This window comes from Zeus faber (genome assembly GCF_960531495.2).
Source record: "Zeus faber genome assembly, chromosome: 15".
Lineage (NCBI taxonomy): Eukaryota > Metazoa > Chordata > Actinopteri > Zeiformes > Zeidae > Zeus > Zeus faber.
The window spans coordinates 13,717,318-13,737,317 of NC_137194.1; the positions used below are offsets into that span (position 1 = coordinate 13,717,318).

A 20,000-nucleotide genomic window follows, 5' to 3' on the forward strand; every position below is an offset into this window, starting at 1 on the left:
AGAGAGATGACACAGATGTGGAGCGGACCACACAGTTGAGCAGAATCCAGCAGACCGTGGCTGTAATGAGAGGAGAGGCAGATACTACCACTCAAACTGCTCACGACAACATATTTCATTCCTATTTTCAAGGTAGCTATATTGATTCACACTGTATGGCATCGACCTGATCAAAACAAAGTTTCATTACTTAATGCAATAGATTCATAGAAGGCAACGGGGTTTGTTAAAACAGCACTGACTGATCTTCATGGCGAAGCTAAACATTCTTTCTCTTCATCTTTATCCCAGGATCACTGGGGTGTTGACTCAAGTTTTGAAGATTACATTTTGGCCAAGTGAGTCACGACAGGCGAATTTGGAGCGCCAAATTCACGCGCCGCTCACTTCTCTGCCTCGATGGTGTGTACGTTATGCCACCGGCGGCGCGCGGCGTGAGCCCGCGACGGCGGCGGCGAATACCCGTCGGGCTTCACCTCGGCCGTTTCACAGCGGGCCGTTCGGCATTGACATTAAGTCAATGTCCCAAAACTATGGGCGCCGAGGAGGTGTATCCGGATATCTGACGCAACCTATAAGGTTTTGTCCGTGGGCCCACACCCATGCCCGTGGCGCTTCCGCAGAAACAAGCGCGGCGACCCAGCCTCTGCGTGAGCAGCATCTCTCTCGTCTCTCTACGCCCACGTTTTGCTTTTTGTTATCGAAACAAATGAACCTGGGTGAGTCACGCTCGGCACGCCACTGCCTGATGAGGAGCAGTGCGGTTATTACGGCGTGCAACACATAGATGCATACATTTAAAGCGTCAAGCAAAGCAGACGGTGAGTGAGAACCGAGCCCCGGCGAAAATCGAAATGACTCATTCAAGTGGGTTTGCATGCGTTCATTAATCCGACAGTGAATTGCCCGAATAAGTGGATACAAGGTGCTTACCAGCGGAAAACCCTCCTGAAAATGCCACAATTTCAGTTTTCTTTTGCCGGACGATTTTTTTTAATACTCAGATCTTCCTTCGGTGAGCGTGAACAGGGTTTTCTTCCTCACTCCAAATGTGGTCGCCAGGTAGCGTGTGCGATGTAAAAACGCTGCGGTTCAGCCGGTGAATCAGCCGTTTCCACGTCGAATGCATTGGGACGCGAAATCGGCGACATTTTGGTGCATGTGCAGTTAAATGGAATAAGAACGATCAAATAATCTAGCTCTGTCAATCGGGATATGCTCGGCGCTTCATTCAGGCCAGATATGATGACTGCGGGGTCTCCATGTCGGTTGCAATATTGGGAACGTTACTTCATTCAGAACAAAGTCTGAGCTTCAGTTAGTCAATACTGTAACAACAGTCTGCCTCTGATTCCCAGGCAAAAATAAATAAAACAATACATGTGACCTCACTCTCTGGCAGGGACGGTAGCCCCGGCAAGAGGAAAAAGATGCTCTTTACCGACGCTCCTGCTGCTCAGTACTCTGCTTGAGCAGAGATGATGACCCTGTTGATGCTTCTGGAAAAGCCATTGGGATAAAACCCTCCCGAACACTCCCTAACGCTCCCAAAGTTTTCATCACCTTTATCCCGTCCTTGAACTTTTATCCTCCCCCATCCCTCACCGCAGGCCACGCCACGCCTCCTCCAAGCCTCTCCATTGTCCGACCCCTCCGCATTATCACTTCATTCCGGCCCTCTCTCGCGCTTTCTCCCCTAATTTGCCCTCGTTGCCCTCCATAACTGCCTCCTCCGCGCCATACTTTCTTTTTTGCCTCTCCCCGTCCCTCGACGCCGTGACTGCATCCTCTTCATCAGCCCGTCTTCGTTTCCCTCCGTAGCCAAGCAGACATTCTTGTGTTGTTCTGCTCCTCTGAGGGATGGAAGATTCTCACCAGGCAAGGGGAGTTATTTCCACATCCATGCCAAAACCTTAACATTCACAAGATTGTTGGATGTCAAGGTTGTAAACATCTAGGGGCCTGGAAAACATGTTAGACATTGTGTTCATCCTGCCTTCAAGGCCCGGCCTCCCACGTCTGCTCGTCGAGCTCATGGGAACGGGTGGGGCGGCCGGGGAAGGGTCGACCGAAGGGAGCGAACGCTGGATGTGGGTTTGCCTTATCGCTATGGGGACGCCGAGCCTGGATCCATGGACTCCAGGGAAGCAACAGAGGGTCCATTATCAGAGCAAACTGTTCGGAGACTTGAGGGCCACTTTATCAAAGAAAAGGCCAAGACAGTCTTAATAGTCATGTATTGCACAATTGTTTCCAGACAGCACACCTAATGCGAATGACTTTTAGGGTCATGTATGTTTTTTCTGTTTCAACTCATCTAAATCTTAACGCCAGTTCTGCCTTTATACTTCGCGGAGACACGCCAAGGAATTTTGCAATTCCTGGTGTAACTTAGTAGTACCTCTGTTATTCTGATTGGAATATTGCAAATGCCGGGATATGGGTTTGAGGTCACGTTAGTCGTTCAGGAAGTTGCACTTACACACCCTTGCCAAGTTCTTTTTTTTTTTTTTTTGCCCATGGTTTGCGCATGTATAATTATGCCATTATGCCATTTTCATTTTATGGGAATATGAAAATTACTTCTGGCTACTACATTTTCAGCACTTTATGAACGGGTTCAATCCCGGTGCCATATTTAGCAACAGCTCAAGACCAAATTACACGATATAAAGTTTTGAACGTGCATAAACTAACGTTACCACTGGTCTTCAATATTTGCACAGGCAGCAGCAATTTCCAACATCACAGCATCTACAATTTTGATTGGTTAATTTTCCTTTTTTTTCCCCCCTAAAGGCACTTCTTGGTTCACAAAGAGCTCTTTTGTTTTGGCTTGCACTTTCTACTCGATCCTCGTCACTTAAATGTAATTAGTGTTGCAATTCCTCCGCTATGATGCTGTGTATTTTGGAGTCCGTTCATTGTTTCCAGAAGGATTCGATTTTTCTCTTGTGATGAATACTAACTCATGCGAACCGTGGGACAGTAGACGACAATGGGGAATACGTTGAGGTTACATGTGGCCACGTCTCTGCTTTCTCTCACCGCAAAGCACGAACGACACTGGAACAATAGCCGGGGGCCAAAGTCAGGATTGAAACGGACCTTCAGACAGCACTACGCATCGCCGAGAGCGTGGGACGTTTCACCTTTGAGGCGAATTAAAACCAGAGGGGCCGGCATTTTAATCAAGTCTACGACACGCCGTCACATCTTAATCCGATCTGAGATGTCCCTCCAAGTCTCAAGTCGGCAGTTCCAAATGCGTTGGTAGTCCATGTTTTCAGTGTTCTGAGGAGGCCCCGTGGCTCTGCTGGCACGTCCAAAACCCGGAAAGAGAGACTTCCAAACGGGAGAAAGGGCTGCCTGGCCTGGGGAAGAACTTTCCGACGCGCGTCGGCCCGACCATCGCTCCCCGACGGACACTTTGATGTGCGCGCAACTCCAGTTCCGCTCATCTGTACTCTCCGCATCCACTTTCTCGGGGGAAGACAATACTCTCCGAGCCGAGCGGAGAGTGGAGACGTGAGCAGGGGGGGCCAATCCGCTTGTTTTGATTATTTCAGGGGTTGGCGGTCACATTCCTTCGGCTTGGCTCGCTGAGACGGCATTGTCGGCGGGATCTCGGTCCAAAACGTCGGCGATGCAGATCTATCTCCGGCGATTTTGGAACCGAGACCGAGCTACCTGGAAAGCCTCTCATCTGTGCGCCGTGGCTATCGAAACGCTGGAAGCGCCACCACTCGCGGTCTTTCTTAGAGGGTAAATCAAGTCATGGAGGGCAGGGAATGCAAGCAGAGCGAGGCGGCGTTGAGCTTCCATGGATTTGATTCCGTGCTGGTTGTGTAACTTCACAAAGACGAAAGGCGAAGGAATGACAGAGATATACCGGACCCGGGGGAGTAGTTGTACTCTGCACCTGCAACACACACACTGGACGTGTAATTTGTTGAAATACGTTCAATAAAGACACACACACACACGCACACACACACACACACACACACACACACACACACACACACACACACACACACACACACTCACACCAACCTTAAATCAAAAGGCGACCATACCTTTTGCGTTTTTAGTGGTTTTGCGAAAAGTCTCTCTGGGACATTCTGCTTCAGTATATTCGATCAGTAGGCTGTCTATTGTCTCATTTTCCTTAGGTGAGGCTTTTTTTTTATTATGTTTTAACTAGCTTTATTTCCATTTTAATCAAATATGTTTACTTGTTTGTTTTTTTTCCTTTCCCTCATTTCCCATTTCCCATGTTGTATATTTCGCCATATTCACCGAGATTTTGATTAAGTTTTTTCTGTTTTCCTTTTTTTATTATTATTATTATTATTATTATTATTATTATTATTATTATTATTATTATTATTATTTTTATTGGTTCACTTATTTGACATTGTGTTTCTTTCTGTCTCTCGTCTGTTAAGCCCTCTGTAACAGTGAGTTTTAAAAATTGCCATGAAAATAAAGCTTTCATAACTTAACACACACGCCTACCAGTTTCATCCCAGGAATGATCTTCACGACAAATTTAGGACACACACATACGTATGCACACACAGACGCACGCACGCACACACACACACACACACACACACACACACACACACACGCTTACACACACACACACACACACACACACACACACACACATAGAGAGAGCTGTGTTTTCATTATGTCCACTTGTGTCTGGACGCGGCCATAAGCCATAACCATAATGTTATGGTGACTCCACTCAGGGCTAAGAGACCTATTTATCATTTCATCCACTAAAGAAAAACATTTATAGAGGAAAATTTCACCTGAACTCTGTTGCAGAGTGCACTTCGTCCGCCATGTGGAACTGATAGTCGAGTCCGCACGCAGAGATTCTGTCACGCGGAGTGATCTCATGCACAGTTTGTTGGGAGTACGATTGAGTGAAAAATTACAGGGTGATTTATTAAAAGCTTACGACTTTGATTCCGAGGAACCTACACTTCCTTGAAGAGGAAACAGCATCAGCTCAATAGATCATTCGTGATATAGAATGCATAACTGCCGGAATGACAGGCACCATTGAGTGCTCGGACGGTTTTACTCTGAACCACCGCTTTAAAATGCACTTGATCTGTTTAAATGCTCAATGTATATAGTATGCACCTCACCGTGATTCAAAAGGAGCCCGGTACGGTCATCAGATAGTCTAAACATTGGGCTTTGGACCCACATTACCGATTATTTAGTTCTAATTCCCCTCGTGAGTTTTCATCATTGACTCTCTCTATCATCACGTCTAAATGTTTAAAGTTAAATGTTTAACATTCCATGCGGAATACAGAACATTTTGGTCGACTGTATCGAAGCACGTGCAAATGATGGTTGAGTTTTCACTCGTGTCCTCCTCAACCTCAGCTTCTCCGCTTGTAGTTCTCGTGCCAAATTAAGGGTGCAGAGAGGGTTTTTTTTTTTTTTTTTTTAAGGATTGGGTGCATGGCCACGGTAATGTGAGTTTCAGGGATGAAAGGGACGGGGACGCCGCGCCGTCCTCTCCACTCGTCTTTGTGTTTGAAAAGCCTTTCGCCCTGAGAGCGTCGAGGCACCTGTTGTGCATCACAGGCCCTCCGACAGCAAAGTCTGCGGCTCCGGCCTCAGAAGGAATGAGACAGGCGGACAGATGGAAAGAAGGAAAGGAAGAAAGAGAGAGAGAGAGAGAGAGAGAGAGAGAGAGAGAGAGAGAGAGAGAGAGAGAGAGAGAGAGAGAGAGAGAGAAAGAAACAAAGAAAGAAAGAAGGAAGAAAGAAGGGAAGGCACAGGGGACATGCAAAAGCACGCATCACTCTGACGGGGGTTATTATTTTGTGATCTTGACCCTCTGGTTGCACATTATCACACTTATTAAATAGCTACTGACGAAATAAAAGAGTACATTGAGATGGAGTATTGATTTGACACTTTTTTATCACTAGTAATGATAGTTTAAGAGCTTTCACCAAAAAAAACGCAGCCCACACCAACGCAGCAACGTAGCAAACTATTCTCCCTACAAAAAAACCCTCACCCTACATATGAGAAATATGTGAAATTGGACATATAGGAGACATCCGTCTCTTCAAATCTTCCATTTTCATTCTAGTGTTACCATTAGCATGGCGCCAATACAGTGGACGTGAAACCCGGCGGAGAAGTGGTTGCCCTTGACAACGGTCATAATTAACACAGAGCGCCGCAGTTATTATTCAGAAATAGCTGAGCGCTGATTATCGCTTTGGACAGGATGGAGCGTTTCGCAAAATGTTTTTCTACACAGAGTTTGTACAGAGTTGTGTTTTGCGCGACAGGTGTATTTCAGGTACAGTCATTCAATGTAATAGTGACTCGTAAACCTACACATTTTGCATATTTTAAAGAGATATAAAACAGATAAGAGACGGAGAAGACTGAGAAAAGGTTAGTGTAGGAGGTACCTCCTACCTTTGCACAACTTACTCCGCATAAGCAGACGTTTTGTCATGAAGTAAACGCAGACGATCTGTCCAGCTGTCCGAGGTATCTTGAGAGTATCATGGGAGCGAGGAACTGGGGAAGGAGATGAGGAAACTAAAAGGAGAACGCTTTGGCAACCAGCCAGCAGCCAGTGTGTGTGTGTGTGTGTGTGTGTGTGTGTGTGTGTGTGTGTGTGTGTGTGTGTGTGTGTGTGCGTGTGTGTGTGTGTGTGTGTGTGTGTGTGTGAGTGTGCGTGTGTGCACATGTGCGTGTGTGTGTGTTTTTCTGCAATTACAAGCCAAGCAAAAGGTCTTTTCCTCGTTAAATTATAAGGATTATAGGATTTAAGAATTTTCATGGACTGATAAATGAACATCAGCAATTCATTTTTTCCTAAAAAAATAAGTCTTCATGCATGAAAGTCATCATAAAAGAGAGAGCGAGAAGGAGAGAGAGAGAGAGAGGGTGACAGAGAGAGAGAGAGAGGGGGAGAGAGAGAGAGAGCGACAGACAAAGAGAGAGGGAGAGAGAGAGGAAGAGAGCGAGGGAGAGGGAGAGAAAGAGGGAGGGAGAGAGACGGAGAGAGAGAGAGACAGACAGAAAGAGAGAGGAAGAGAGCGAAGGAGAGGGAGAGAAAGAGGGAGAGAGAGACGGAGAGAGAGAGAGAGACAGACAGAAAGAGAGAGGAGAGAGTGAGAGAGAGAGAGGGAGAGAGAGAGGGAGAGAGAGGGAGGGAGGGAGGGAGGGAGGGGGAGAGAGAGTGAGGGGGGGGGCAAGAGAGGCAGAGCGAGAGAGGAAGCAAGGTGACGTGGCGTTGGTCTCCGTAATTATTTCCAGCGGATGAAAGCGGGAGGAACTGCTCCGTGAAGTCGATGAGAGACCAAACAAAACTGTTATCTTTCAATTTCCTGTGTCTGTCTCGCTCGTGTTCCCTTTCTCTCTCTCTCTCTCTCTCTCTCTCTCTCTCTCTCTCTCCCTCTCTCTCTCTCTCTCGCCTGTCGTCTCTGACACGTGTCGGCCTTCGGTGTTTTCTTCTCACCCTTTCATAACCTGCCGCTGTGATGAGGCGCGTGGTGACATCTCTGTCCTTTGAGCAGGGCCTCGTGTCCTGGTACCTGCAGACTGACCTTAATAAAAACCACTGCACCGATGCGTTTTCGTGACGAGTCGTTCGCAGCGAACAAATCTTTTGAAACGGCGAAAGAGGCACTTCGGTCGCGACTCTGTACCTGTAGCCAGACACGCGGGCCGAAACTGAGTCACAGCGCCGGAACGAAGAGACCCCGATAGCCGTGGGCGGAGGCAGTGACCGTGAGCCGTGACTCGCAGCGAATCTTCCACTCGCAAAAGCAGAAAAAGAATTCCCGAGGATTCAAATGATGTGGGGGGAAAAAAAGTGTGATGGCCTTTTTACGTCATTTATATCGAATGTGACTGACTTACACTCTGCATTGTGTTGTTAATTTGGACACAATTAAAAACTTGCGAGAATTCAATTCCCAGCTCACAGGCGAACTGACTCCTTGACTCGACTCGACTCGAAAAGAGCCCAATCCCCAAAAAGAGACAAACTTCTTATCGCTAGAACGTGTTGGTGAATATTAATGTGTTGCCGGCAATTTTTTCGGTGTGGTATGAGTTCCGGTAAAGGAGCCGTTGGTCTCTTTCCGGTTTTTCAAGCTGCTGTTTCCTCTTTTTGTTTGGACCACCGGGTTACAACCAGGCAGCTCGATGACTTATGTCTCCGTTCACATTCTTTCATTCGCTTATTTGGCAATCTCCTTTCGCCAGTTAGCAATTACCTCGCAGTGATCTTAACGCTCAGCGCTCGTCTTGCCATCACAGGCATTTGACATTGGACGATGATTTACAACTTGGCATTTATATTACTCAGGTATTTACCTAAGTTCATCTATTGTGCTGCGTTGAGAAGATGGGTCCTGTTTGGAGCGAAAGAAACCCCGAACGCCATCCGGCTGTGAATCCGTCATGAATGTCCTACGCGGTGCCAGCTTGACAACCAAAGAATAACATGAATCATTACAAGTCAATGGCTTTGTTTATGTAAGTTTATAACGCAGAAGATTGAGAAATGGTGTCGCTTGCGTGCCAATAAAAAGTGGCACTTTGGAAGTAATCTCTCTCCGATGCGTCAGATCAGTGTTTCTCAAAAGGGGGTACTCGTACCCCTAGGGGTAATTTTGGGTACTGCATGGTACTCCGAAAATAAAAAAATTTAAATTTAAAAATATTGGTTATATATAATGTTTAAAAATAACGACGCAGATACGACGCACATACAGTACATCATTTTTGTTAATTTTCTTTTTTTTTTCTCCCAATGCCAGTGAAGGGTGTGCTCAGCTGAAGAAAAACCTAAGAAGGGGTACACTATTCTAAAAAGTTTGAGAACCACTGGGCCAGATGATTAACCTCCAGCTTCAGCACCATTCTCACCTCTGTCTAATCTGCGTTCCTATTGGCTGAGGTTGGGGCTGTAAGTGTGTGAGCTGTGGACACCACTGTGAGTAAAACCTAAAACGTCGGACCAATGAACGGGCGGCAGCTCCGATGGGTGGAGTTCCTCAGCTTTGCTCCAAGACGCTCCATCCACCACCCAGAATGCGGTGACAAATGATGGAACCGTCTGGATTAGCATCGTCATGTACTTCCAAGTCCATGTGACAACTTAATCCGCCAGAACATGTTTTATTTCTTCGATCCGATTCCCAGTAAATGTTATTTGGAAATATTTTGCTCGCTGCTAAGGCACAATGGGACGAGCGCTGGTCTCTGGAGCGGAGTATATACATATTTGTTTCATAATGTGGCATCACAAGTAAACCAAAAACTGTTGCAAGTGCATATAAATCATATTCATTTAAATATTTGGAAAAAATTAGTGTTGTTTTATCTTGACAAGAGACTATTCTGTCCCCTTGGAACCACATTCAGGCGTAGATCGCTCCGGATTTATTAAAGTAAATGACAATTTGTATCATCATAACAAGGGGCTTTAAAACTGTTTTAATTATTCTAAAAAAGATTATAGCCATCTATTCATTTACTCTCTCTCTCTCTTCTCTGATCAGGTTTTTAAAGGGGTTTTCAAATATTCACCAAAAAATTACCTCCAAAAATCAACATAATCCCAACTAATTTTGTTTTTAAGGTCTTTCTAGATAACTCTATAAACCACTCATACCTGTGTGTGTGTGTATGTGTGTGTGTGTGTGTGTGTGTGTGTGTGTGTGTGTGTGTGTGTGTGTGTGTGTGTGTGTGTGTGTGTGTGTGTGTGTGTGCACGTGTGGTACCTTGTGGTACCAACATGCAGCTCCATTAATATAATATACTACCACTACCAATAACATTATTAATAATAATAATAATAATAATAATAATAATAATAATAATAATATACAAAAATGTTATTATTAATAATAATAATAATAATACTGATAATGAGAAGAGGGAGAGACAGAGAGATTGGGTGAGAGAGAGACTGTTCCAGCACCGCTCTGCAAAGCGCTCTGACCCCCGTGCTCCCTGCGCTCCTGCGCCGCTGTGTTTACGCTGTCTACGCTGGCATTAAACACAGGCCACATATTTTTAACATTAGGATCCTCCCAGCTCACCTCTGGGCCATGTAAATAGTGGACTGCCCGTCAGCCTGGATCAATCAACTCACTTGCTGTTTGGATCAACTCCATATGTTAGTGCGTCTATGTGAGCGCGCGAAAGGGAGAGAGGGGAGGAGGATTTTTATAATACAGATATAAAATTGTTTACAGTTGAGCCAACATGTTTGCGTAACCAACACGGTTTTTGGATCATCTTGTTATCGTTATCATCATTTATTGTCATCATTTTATTGTGTCAATATCCAACATTGGCTCGCCTTAAATTCAGCCTCTCGAGATGGCTTTTGTTACTCTCTAGATCTGTGATTCTCACACGTTTTTAATATCAAGGACTGTGAACTTTATTAATGGTTTTCATTGTTCAATATAATTTAGTCCAAACCTCCTCACCTGTATGTATTATAGAGGTAACCAAGATATATACTGCACAGAGAGCGCTGAAGCCGGGATCAAAACAGTCGCTGCCGTCATCGTCCTCACGTCTTGTAAATAGAAAACAATTGGGAAGTTTAACTACTCGTCATTTTCTTGGGGAACCACTGGAACCTCTTGAAGGACCCCCAAGTGGAGGCCCACTGCTCCAGACCACGTCAACGTAGATGCATCGCCCTCCGCCAACCCTGGAATGACCCCCAGGACGGACACGCGTGGATTACGGGGGGGGGGGGGGACGAGAAGAAGCCCCGGGACTTCACGGGCTTGTGGGAAAATACCTGAAGAATGATTTAAGAAGCTTATCTCCATGTACAGTATGCAGCTGGGTTAACTTTCTCTTGTGGGAGCCCGCCCCAGTAACTGTTTTGATGTCCCTTAGCTGCTCCTTGGCTCAGATGGAAGCCACATTCAGCCAACACTGCGCCCTGCTGTTTAGTGCCTGTAATGTCTGTGAGCACTCCGGGCATATAGCGTTTGACAGAAAGTGCTTAAACATCAAGTGATTGTTACCTCCCCGCCGGGATCGCAGCACAATGAGATGACAAGTTGTTTTCTCGATCTTCTTTTTGCGGCGAGCAAAAGAGTGCGCTGGCAGGGCGTTGAGGGGGGGTTATTTTCAAGTAATCATTTGTCACAAGAAAGGCATTCCAAAACTCTACCTGTGCAGAGAATACAGTTCCCAGTTAAGGTAAAATTACTGTCACATCTGTTTTACCTCACCCTGGTGACCCCGGTGTTTGTGTGTGGGCGTGTGCGTGCGTGCGTGCGTGTGTGTGTGTGTGTCTGTGTGTGTGTGTCATGAGCACCCAACTATGTGTGTAAATTGACCCTGATCGCGCATTTCAATTTCAATATACGTACGATTTAATGAGGTGTGAAATTGCACGCATTCCAATGCATGGCAGATCTAAAAACCGAGAGTTAAACACGGTGAGTGCGTGTGTGTGTGTGTGTGTGTGTGTGTGTGTGTGTGTGTGTTGAGTGTGCGATGGAGGCGATATAGTAAATTGTGTATGTGTCAGGGAAGGGCAGGGCATGGGTGAGAGATTCGATCGACACTTGTGGAACCCTGTCGGCCTCTTATCTCTGGTGTATTTATCCCAAATGAAAGGTTCAGTTGCTTAGTACGTAATTATTCTGTGTTTATTTTGAATTGGGGAGATAACAAGATAACCTGGCGAAGGTTTTTGCGGTTTGGAAACAAACACAGAGTGCGTGCAGACACTGGCAGAAACCGCAGAAAGTGTCCGCTCTGCACAGTCCAGCGGTTTGTTGATATTTCCACATTTCTAAATCCTGTCGACAGAAAACCGGCCCATGCCTCTGCTCCCCCAAAAGGTTCTGAACATTCCTTTCTGCTTGCTCCAGTAACATTTGATGTCTTTGATATATATTTGGATATATATATCTATATCTATATATATAGATATAGATATATAACTTGCCGGATGTGTGTGACCAAATTCCTTATACATAACAACTTCAACTAATAAATCGAACGGCCCCCTTGTTAATAATTATTTGTGATAAGCAAATAGTGACACATGGGTGGAAGTTCAAAACCCAAGAAAACCTTTGGCATCCTCTGGAACATCACTATTCACATTTATTCCCATGCCAGTGGAGAATATGAAGACATTCCTAGCTGTATTAACTGGAGATCCATTGGACAGCTCATGGACTTCTGCTCTTCTAACATAAAGAAGTTAGCAACCAAACCCAAAGACACACCCCCTCGCAGACCCTAGAGGGTGGGCCTTGTCCACGGACGCTGAAGCGAGGGTGGATGGTTTTACGCGACAGTAAGTCATACCAGTCTCGTCGTACCAATCTATCAGCCAGGTTTTGGCTCAATTTAGAAGGGGCTGGACCATTCAGCAGGAGGGTTGCGAGCCAATACAGAGCTTGAACCCGGACCTGGACCTACAATAATGGTCTACTGATGCCTAGCGATACCTGTCGATCTATCCTTAAGAAGAAGAAGAAGAAGAAGAAAGAAACAGTCTTTATTTGTCACACGACACTCCACAACACATGCTTGCACACACACACACATGCACATGCTTGATGGTGGCCGGTGAAATGGCTCCTCTGCTTTTGACCCATCCTGGCTTGTCCTTCCTCCGGGGGCACAGCCAGGAGCAGTGGGCAGCATACGTGGACTGGTGATAAGTGTCGCTGGTCAGACGAAGATGGGTGCATGTTTTTGAGGGGGGTCCTTACTGACGTGAGGTGGAGGAAACCCCATGTGAACACGGGGAGAACATGCAAACTCCACACAGAAAGGCTCCTGTTTGGGAGATAACCCACCCGGAGCACGGTGCCAACAGCGCCCCAGGCGGGAATCGAACCCAGGACCTTCTTGCTGTGAGGCAGCAGTGCAATGCACTGCGCCACCGTGCCACCGCCACCGTGCCAAAGTTCATGTATTCTAGGGCAAAATATTTGGACTCCTCTGTCAGTGTCACGCTTCTGGGTAGACCCTGTGCGCCAAGAGAGTTTCCTGCTTGGGAGGTTGTTGAAGGACATGAGATTAAAAATAATTGTAACAAAATAGAATTAATCTTTGTGTTTGATCGCTACTTGTCTCCAATTGCTAACTTTGGTCATGTGTGTGTGTGTGTGTGTGTGTGTGTGTGTGTGTGTGTGTGTGTGTGTGTGTGTGTGTGTGTGTGTGTGTGTGTGTGTTGCAGGGCTGTGGTTGAGGGAGTCCAGATGGCAGGCTTGAAGGGCCCGGCCTCCACTCAATCCTGGCTCTAGAACCCACAGGGGCTCCAGCTTCAACTGGACACATTCCACAGGTGCCTATAAAACACCCAGTATAACACCACGACACCAATGAGCCACCTTGAAACGGCCATTAAAACATTCATATATTTTCCACTGTGGGCCATTGTGGAAATATGTGGAAAGGCTACTGTATATTTGTTTTTGTAAAAAGCTTCCAAAGCCCTGAACTGAACTGAGAGCAAGGGTCTCACGAATGATTGCCGATTCCTCGTAGTTCAACCAGTTTAAAAAACAAGTTTATATTGTTTATCAGTGTGTATTTCTTCCCACAGGGAATTGCTCATTGTCCAGGGGTGCTCAGTACTAGCGCTGTCTGGGGATTCATTTCAATTTGAATAATCCATGAAACAAAATGTCATTACTGATGGCTTTAACTGTGTGATGTCAGGGGTACCTAAACTCGGGTCTGCGGCCCCCTCAGGGTCCGTGACGGAACCGCAGTGAGCCTGCACACGAGAGTTGCTCAAACGCTTTCCCCATGGTAATTTCCCTCTCCTCTGTCCGTCAGGAAGTGTGCTCATGAGGTCGTCGCCACTGCTCCTGCTCCTCCTGATTGGCCAAGCTGTACTGAACATGGGAGGAGGACGGGCCCTAAGCACCGTGGCAGACAACCACACCGTAGGACAGCAGGCAGCAGCCAATCACAGAGCGGGACAGCAGAAGACGGTAGTGGGGGACCATCTCTCCGAGCACCATTCTTCGCAGGCACACCAGAGGCCCAGCCACCACAGGACCAGGAGATCCCACCGCGCCATCTCACAAGCCCAGGAGAGAAGCCCTGTCCTGGGTCACTCTAAGTCCGTTTCCCCCTCTGACCCCTCCATTCCGGAGGTGGACCCCAAACTCTTCTCCAAGAGACGCTTCCGCTCCTCGTCCCGCGTCGTCTTCAGCGAGGTGCCGCCCTCGCACGAAGCACAGGAAGGCGAGGCCACCGACGCCGGGGCCGCCAGGGGGGCGAGGGTGAGGCGCCGGGCCGGGATGCCGTCCATGCACCGCGGAGAGTATTCGGTGTGCGACAGCATCAGCAACTGGGTGGGAAACCGCACCATGGCCACGGACATGGCCGGGAACGAGGTGACGGTGCTGCCCTTTGTGAAAATCGAAAACGTGGTGAAGAGGCAGTTCTTCTATGAGACCACCTGCCAGTCCGCCAACCACAGAGTGCCCGGGCCCAGCAGCTATGTGGGCCGATCAAAGGGGAAGAGCGGGAAACAGGGCTCCAGGTCGGACACCTCGGGCTGCCGGGGAGTGGACAGCAAACACTGGAACTCCTACTGCACCAACACGCAGTCCTTCGTCAGCGCGCTCACCATATTCGAGAAGCAGACGGCCTGGCGCAACATCCGAATTAACGTGGCGTGCGTGTGCGTACTCACGCGTAGATCTTGGCAGGGACGAGTCGGCCGCTGAACTGGGGGATAACAACTCCTGACCACTGAACTCTGAACTTTATAAACCTTGACACACAGAGAAACATCACACACACACACACACACACACACACACACACACACACACATACACACACTTCCATCACCGTGCACTCATGCTTCCTCCAAACAGCCACCGCAAGTTTACTGCCAATACTGTAATCCATGTCCTTCACCTCCACAACTCCACATACTTTCAGACAGATTGAGTGACATACACGCACACACACACACACACACACACACACACACACACACACACACACACACACACACACACACACACACACACACACACACACACATACACACACAGTAGGAACTGCAAATCCATGCAAACACACACGTATCCACCCCCTCGGCCCCTGACCCTACCTCAGTCCAAGAAGTCTGGTTGTTTTAAGTTATGAGGCCTGCGTGTCATATTTGTGTATTATACAGTCAAATATGAATATATATATATGTATGTGTATATATACAAAAAAGAATTTAAGCTTTTAATGTTGTTATTGTTGTGTTGTTGTTCATGCTGTTATTTATTAAACACCTCATTATGTGCCTGGCTTGTTCTCTGTCGGCTTTACAGCGACGCTGTTGTGCAGAGTTGAAGGATGCCACCTGTGTTAGTCTAGCCTCAAGACATGAGAATCCTAAACTTTTAAACTAAGAATAACTCCCCGGAGAGCTCATGGAGCCAGTCGAGACCTCTCTACCGTACGGTCCAGGTCGGGTGAGATTGCGCAGTGGCGGGGCGAATACCGCCTCGGTGCGTCGGAATGGCCCATCCGCCACGTGGCGCCAGAGAATCCCAGAACGGCGACCCGCAGCCAATCAGGGAGCGGGATAAAGACAGGAACATCACGGATTGACATTCCCGCATACTTCATGAACCACGGGTCCATTCCGAGATGACAAAAAGATGTCACACAGGCGAGGTCCAAGTTCAACAAACTAGAAAGAAAATGGATGGAGATGTACGGCATTATAGCGACACATCCTTGAAGTTCAAATTAAACGTGTATCGTTCTTTCTGCCGCAAAGCACCTCCTGGTCACTTGTCAATCCCTTGTCCGTTTCAGTTCTATGTGACCGTATTTCGTTTTTAGTTGAATTCTCGATCTGTATCGTTACAGATCATTCCCTCAACTCAACCAAAGGCAAACACACTTAACACGTATGTTGGAAAAACAACAGCGAGGCTGGTTATTTTTAATCTGGTCCTCACTAAGTTACTACGCCGGGAAGCGAGCGCAGTCACTCTCGGGGAGGATAAGAGACAGGGCCAACCATCACAGTATGTAGGTCACCGGGAGGAATGTCTCCTGACTGTGGGCCTTAGTTTAGGTCACAAACCACAAACTCTCTCTCTTCCCAGAATGTCTCTCTCTCTCTATTCCAATTAAAGTCAAAGGGCTTTATTGGCATGGAGGACATAGCCTTCCATTGTCAAGGCCAGTGGAAAAAAAAAAGTGAAAAAATACAAGTACAATAAGTGAGGATGAAATAGATTACAGACAGAACTGTGTAAACATTGCTTTGAAGAATATAAATACATCAAGATAGCCTGAAATATATTCATATGTTTATACAGTACCTACAGTGCACGTCGCTCGCTCTAGAGCGCTCTCTCACAGGACAATGCTGCCCCCCTGTGGTCAAGTGAAAACGTTTTTCTGCCTTTTTTTTTTTTTTATTCAACAACAGAATTGTGTAAACTGTGTAAAATGTATTCTCACATTTCAGAAAATTTCAGAAAACACAATATAAATTCAGTATACAGGGGATAGTATACAATCAGAGCAACAAAAATATTATGAGACATACGGATGTTAAGTGTTTTGATAGTCTTTTTGTTAGTCAAATTAGAATGTAGTTACACATATTGCTGAACATCCTTCAGGAAAACAACAAAATAAGTTTTGTTTTAATCCTAAAATTAACATTTATGAATTATTTTGTTTGCCACAACATCATTATCAAATTTATTATAAAAAAATATTTGTCTTCTTTTCTTGGTTATTGAAGAAACCGCACCATATTTGCCCATAATAATGTCTAAAATCTTTAAAAATATGATTAATGACAAATTTGCACAGGTCTTTCCAGAATATCTTGGTGTTAGAACAATATCAAAATATGTGTAAAACGGTTTCTGGATACTGGGAAGAGCAGTTTGTGTTTATGTCTCTTTTAAATTTCTGCATGTAATTATTGGCGGGTTATCATTTTGAAGAACATCTTCTTCTTACTCACGATTAAGTAGGCGATGTATGAGGAAGCGTCCAGACTTTCTTCCAATATAAATAATTTACAAACTCATCTGGAACACAATCTGTCAAATGGAATTGAAACAACATCCCTTTGAAATGGAGATGCCAAAGAAGAAGATTCTTTATTTGTCACACGGCACACACACCACAACACATGCAGTCATGCAGCAATGGCGCGCGCGCACACACACACACACACACACACATACACACACATGCATTTCCAAATTGTGGCCGGTGAAACTTGCTCTCTGCTTTTGACCCAACCCGGCTTGTTCTTCTTCCCGGGGGCAGGCAGGAGCAGTGGGCAGCTTGCAGCGACGCCCCCATGGACCAATTTCAAATGTCCTTCGCTGGTCAGACGACGATGTTTTTGATGCAGGAGAAGCCAGGCACTAAACAGGGCCCGTATAGCTCTGTTATTATTTTGGAGATGTAGTGAGAAACAGATTTTTCCTACTGGGGAATCTGCTGGGTCGGGAAAGGATGCAGGCCCAACTACATTCCTGAAAAGCATGTTGGGATGGCCTCAAAGACGATAGCAAATCCCTTCGGGGCTACTGGGGAATTAAAGGTGGATAAGAATCCTCTAGTGAACAGCAGCCCCGCCAGCGGAATCTGATTCTGAACCCATCTCTCAAAGAAAAGTGATTTATTCTCAAACTGTCTCTATTATTCCAAATAAGATAGCTGTGGGGTAAGAAGTTGTGCTTGAATATCGCAGACCAGGCCAGAATGACCTGCTTATGGAATACAGATCATTTTTACAGGGAGTCCGTCTACGTTATATTGACAAACTTAAAATAAAGCTCAGGCCACAAACACAAGAGAAAATGTAATGAGGAATAAAATTACAGATTGAAAAAGGATTTTTGGAAAAATGTTTAGCCCAGCCCTCCAGGATTCATAATTATTCATAACAACACTTTTCTTTTTTAAATATAATGTTGGGGTGTGGGGATGGTGTAGTTGAGCAGCCACACCTGACCTGGACGGAGGTGATGGGGTCAGTGTGGTTGCATACCTGTTGCTCGTTGGTTGGTCTAATGAGTAGCAGGTAAAACCTCCATCCCCACACACGCTTAGGAGAGGAGCCCGTGCCATGACATGTTCTATCTGCTCCTGGGCTAATTCCAACCAGCCCACTCTTTACAATAAACTGGTGTTTACAACCCTCGTCTACGATGTCTACGATTTTTCCAGATGAAGTAAAAGAGCATTCAACCAACAGCTTTACTGATATTACTGTCAAGATGTAAAGAAAGAGCTGCGTATGTGAGGCCAGATATTCCCTCAGCCTTAGTTAAGAAGACTCTACCCTTCAAAAACAAATCTCTTTGCAACCACTGATTCAATTATTATTATATTTTTTTAATAATAGGGGTAACGTTTAAAGAGCATATCGATTTTTGGTCTTTAGAAATACAAATAGAAATTGAGAAAAAATAGAAAAGAAATCTAAAAATAGAGAGCCCAAAATATGTAACTTCTTCCCTTCTCGCCTATTGCAAATAGTGCGTAGGCCTAAATAACATTCTTTAACAGCTAACAGTACACATTTATTTATATTCAAGCATAGACCAGAAGCCTGAGAGAAATCATTAATTATATGAAGGGCAAAACATATCTGACTTGCATCTTTCCAAAAAAAAAAGTGTGGTACCATCATTCAGCTGACTCATAATGATATCCCTACCGGTTATGGAGATTCCTTGTACATCACTTTCAATAATATTGGTTGTGAGAATTTGTGTACAAAGTAAAAACAGATAAGCTGACATCCCTGACGAATGGCACGTTTCCAATCGGATCCAAGCACAGAGTTTCATTTTAATTGAGTTTTGTTTTAATAGCCTTACAGAAAGGAAAATCGCCAAAGCCAAATTCTTCTCGGGAGCGAAAGATGAATTGGTGCTCGACTGTATCAAAGGCCTTATAGAAATCTATAAAGAGGATATAACTATCTTCAGATACCAGTTGAGAATAGTCAAGTGTTTTAAAGATAAGTCTAATATCATTAGAAATATGTCTATTTTTCATAAAAGCCTGACTGCATCTCCTCGATAACTGTGTTCAGGACCGCTTTAATTCTCTTGGCTAACATTAGAGAAATAATTTCGTAATCATTATTGAGCAGTCAGATAGGCCTCCAATCATTAACGAGAAGCACATGTTTTTGCGGGGCTTGGGAATCGGTGTAATCAGACCTTGGGTGAGGCTGAGAGGAAGAGCATTGTCTCCTACGCTTTCTGAAAAAAATGTGTCGCAGAAATGGGGCTCAGCTTGATTTTAAAATATTTGTAAAACACTGCAGTTTTGCCATCAGTACCAGGAGATTGATCGTTGTTGAAGCAGGTTAATAGCGAAGAACCTCCTCCACGCCAAGTGGGGTGTCACAGTGATTTTTATCAATTATATCAATAGATTTCAAATCCTTATGTGAATTTAGAAATAGAGCTGTGGCCTCCTTCCTTGTATTTTGAGCTATACAAGTAACCATAGAAGAAGTAGCAGAAATTTTACATTATGGCATTATCAGTGATGACACCATCAATATTCAACTGATGAATAGGCAGGTTATTTTTTGAACGGTATTTTTCTTTTTCTTTCTTTTTTTAACCTGTGCTGTCAGCATGACGGCCATACAACGCAGACGAGTATTTGTGCCATTTTATTAAGGAAAGAGTGAGTCTGCAAGTGGATTTCAACTTCTCAACCTGCAATGCCACTCTTTATTCATTCTTTAATCCTCAAAAACTTCTTCAGCAACTCTGTCCCGTGGACGACCTGTGGGATGACAAGAGCACAGTTTTTTGTTACACAGAACCACCACCAATCCCCCTCTTTGGTGAACTTTTTTACCATGTTTGGATCTATAAACAACTAATAACTACCCCGAGAGGGGGAGAATGACCAGCGGCGGAACAAATAAACATAGAACCAAA

General features: G+C 45.4%; 1 protein-coding gene across 1 annotated transcript in view; it reads left to right on the forward strand.

Annotated features, from left to right (window-relative positions):
• ngfa (nerve growth factor a (beta polypeptide)) overlaps positions 1 to 15,296 on the forward strand; it is a 20,851-nt gene extending 5,555 nt beyond the window's left edge. The window contains exons 2-3 of the mRNA XM_080015038.1: positions 13,259 to 13,366; positions 13,864 to 15,296. Of these exons, the coding sequence (XP_079871164.1) occupies positions 13,875 to 14,765 (891 nt within the window). The 5' untranslated portion in view covers positions 13,259 to 13,366; positions 13,864 to 13,874 and the 3' untranslated portion in view covers positions 14,766 to 15,296. The remainder of the gene's footprint in view (positions 1 to 13,258; positions 13,367 to 13,863) is intronic.
• Positions 15,297 to 20,000: the final 4,704 nt, after the last annotated feature.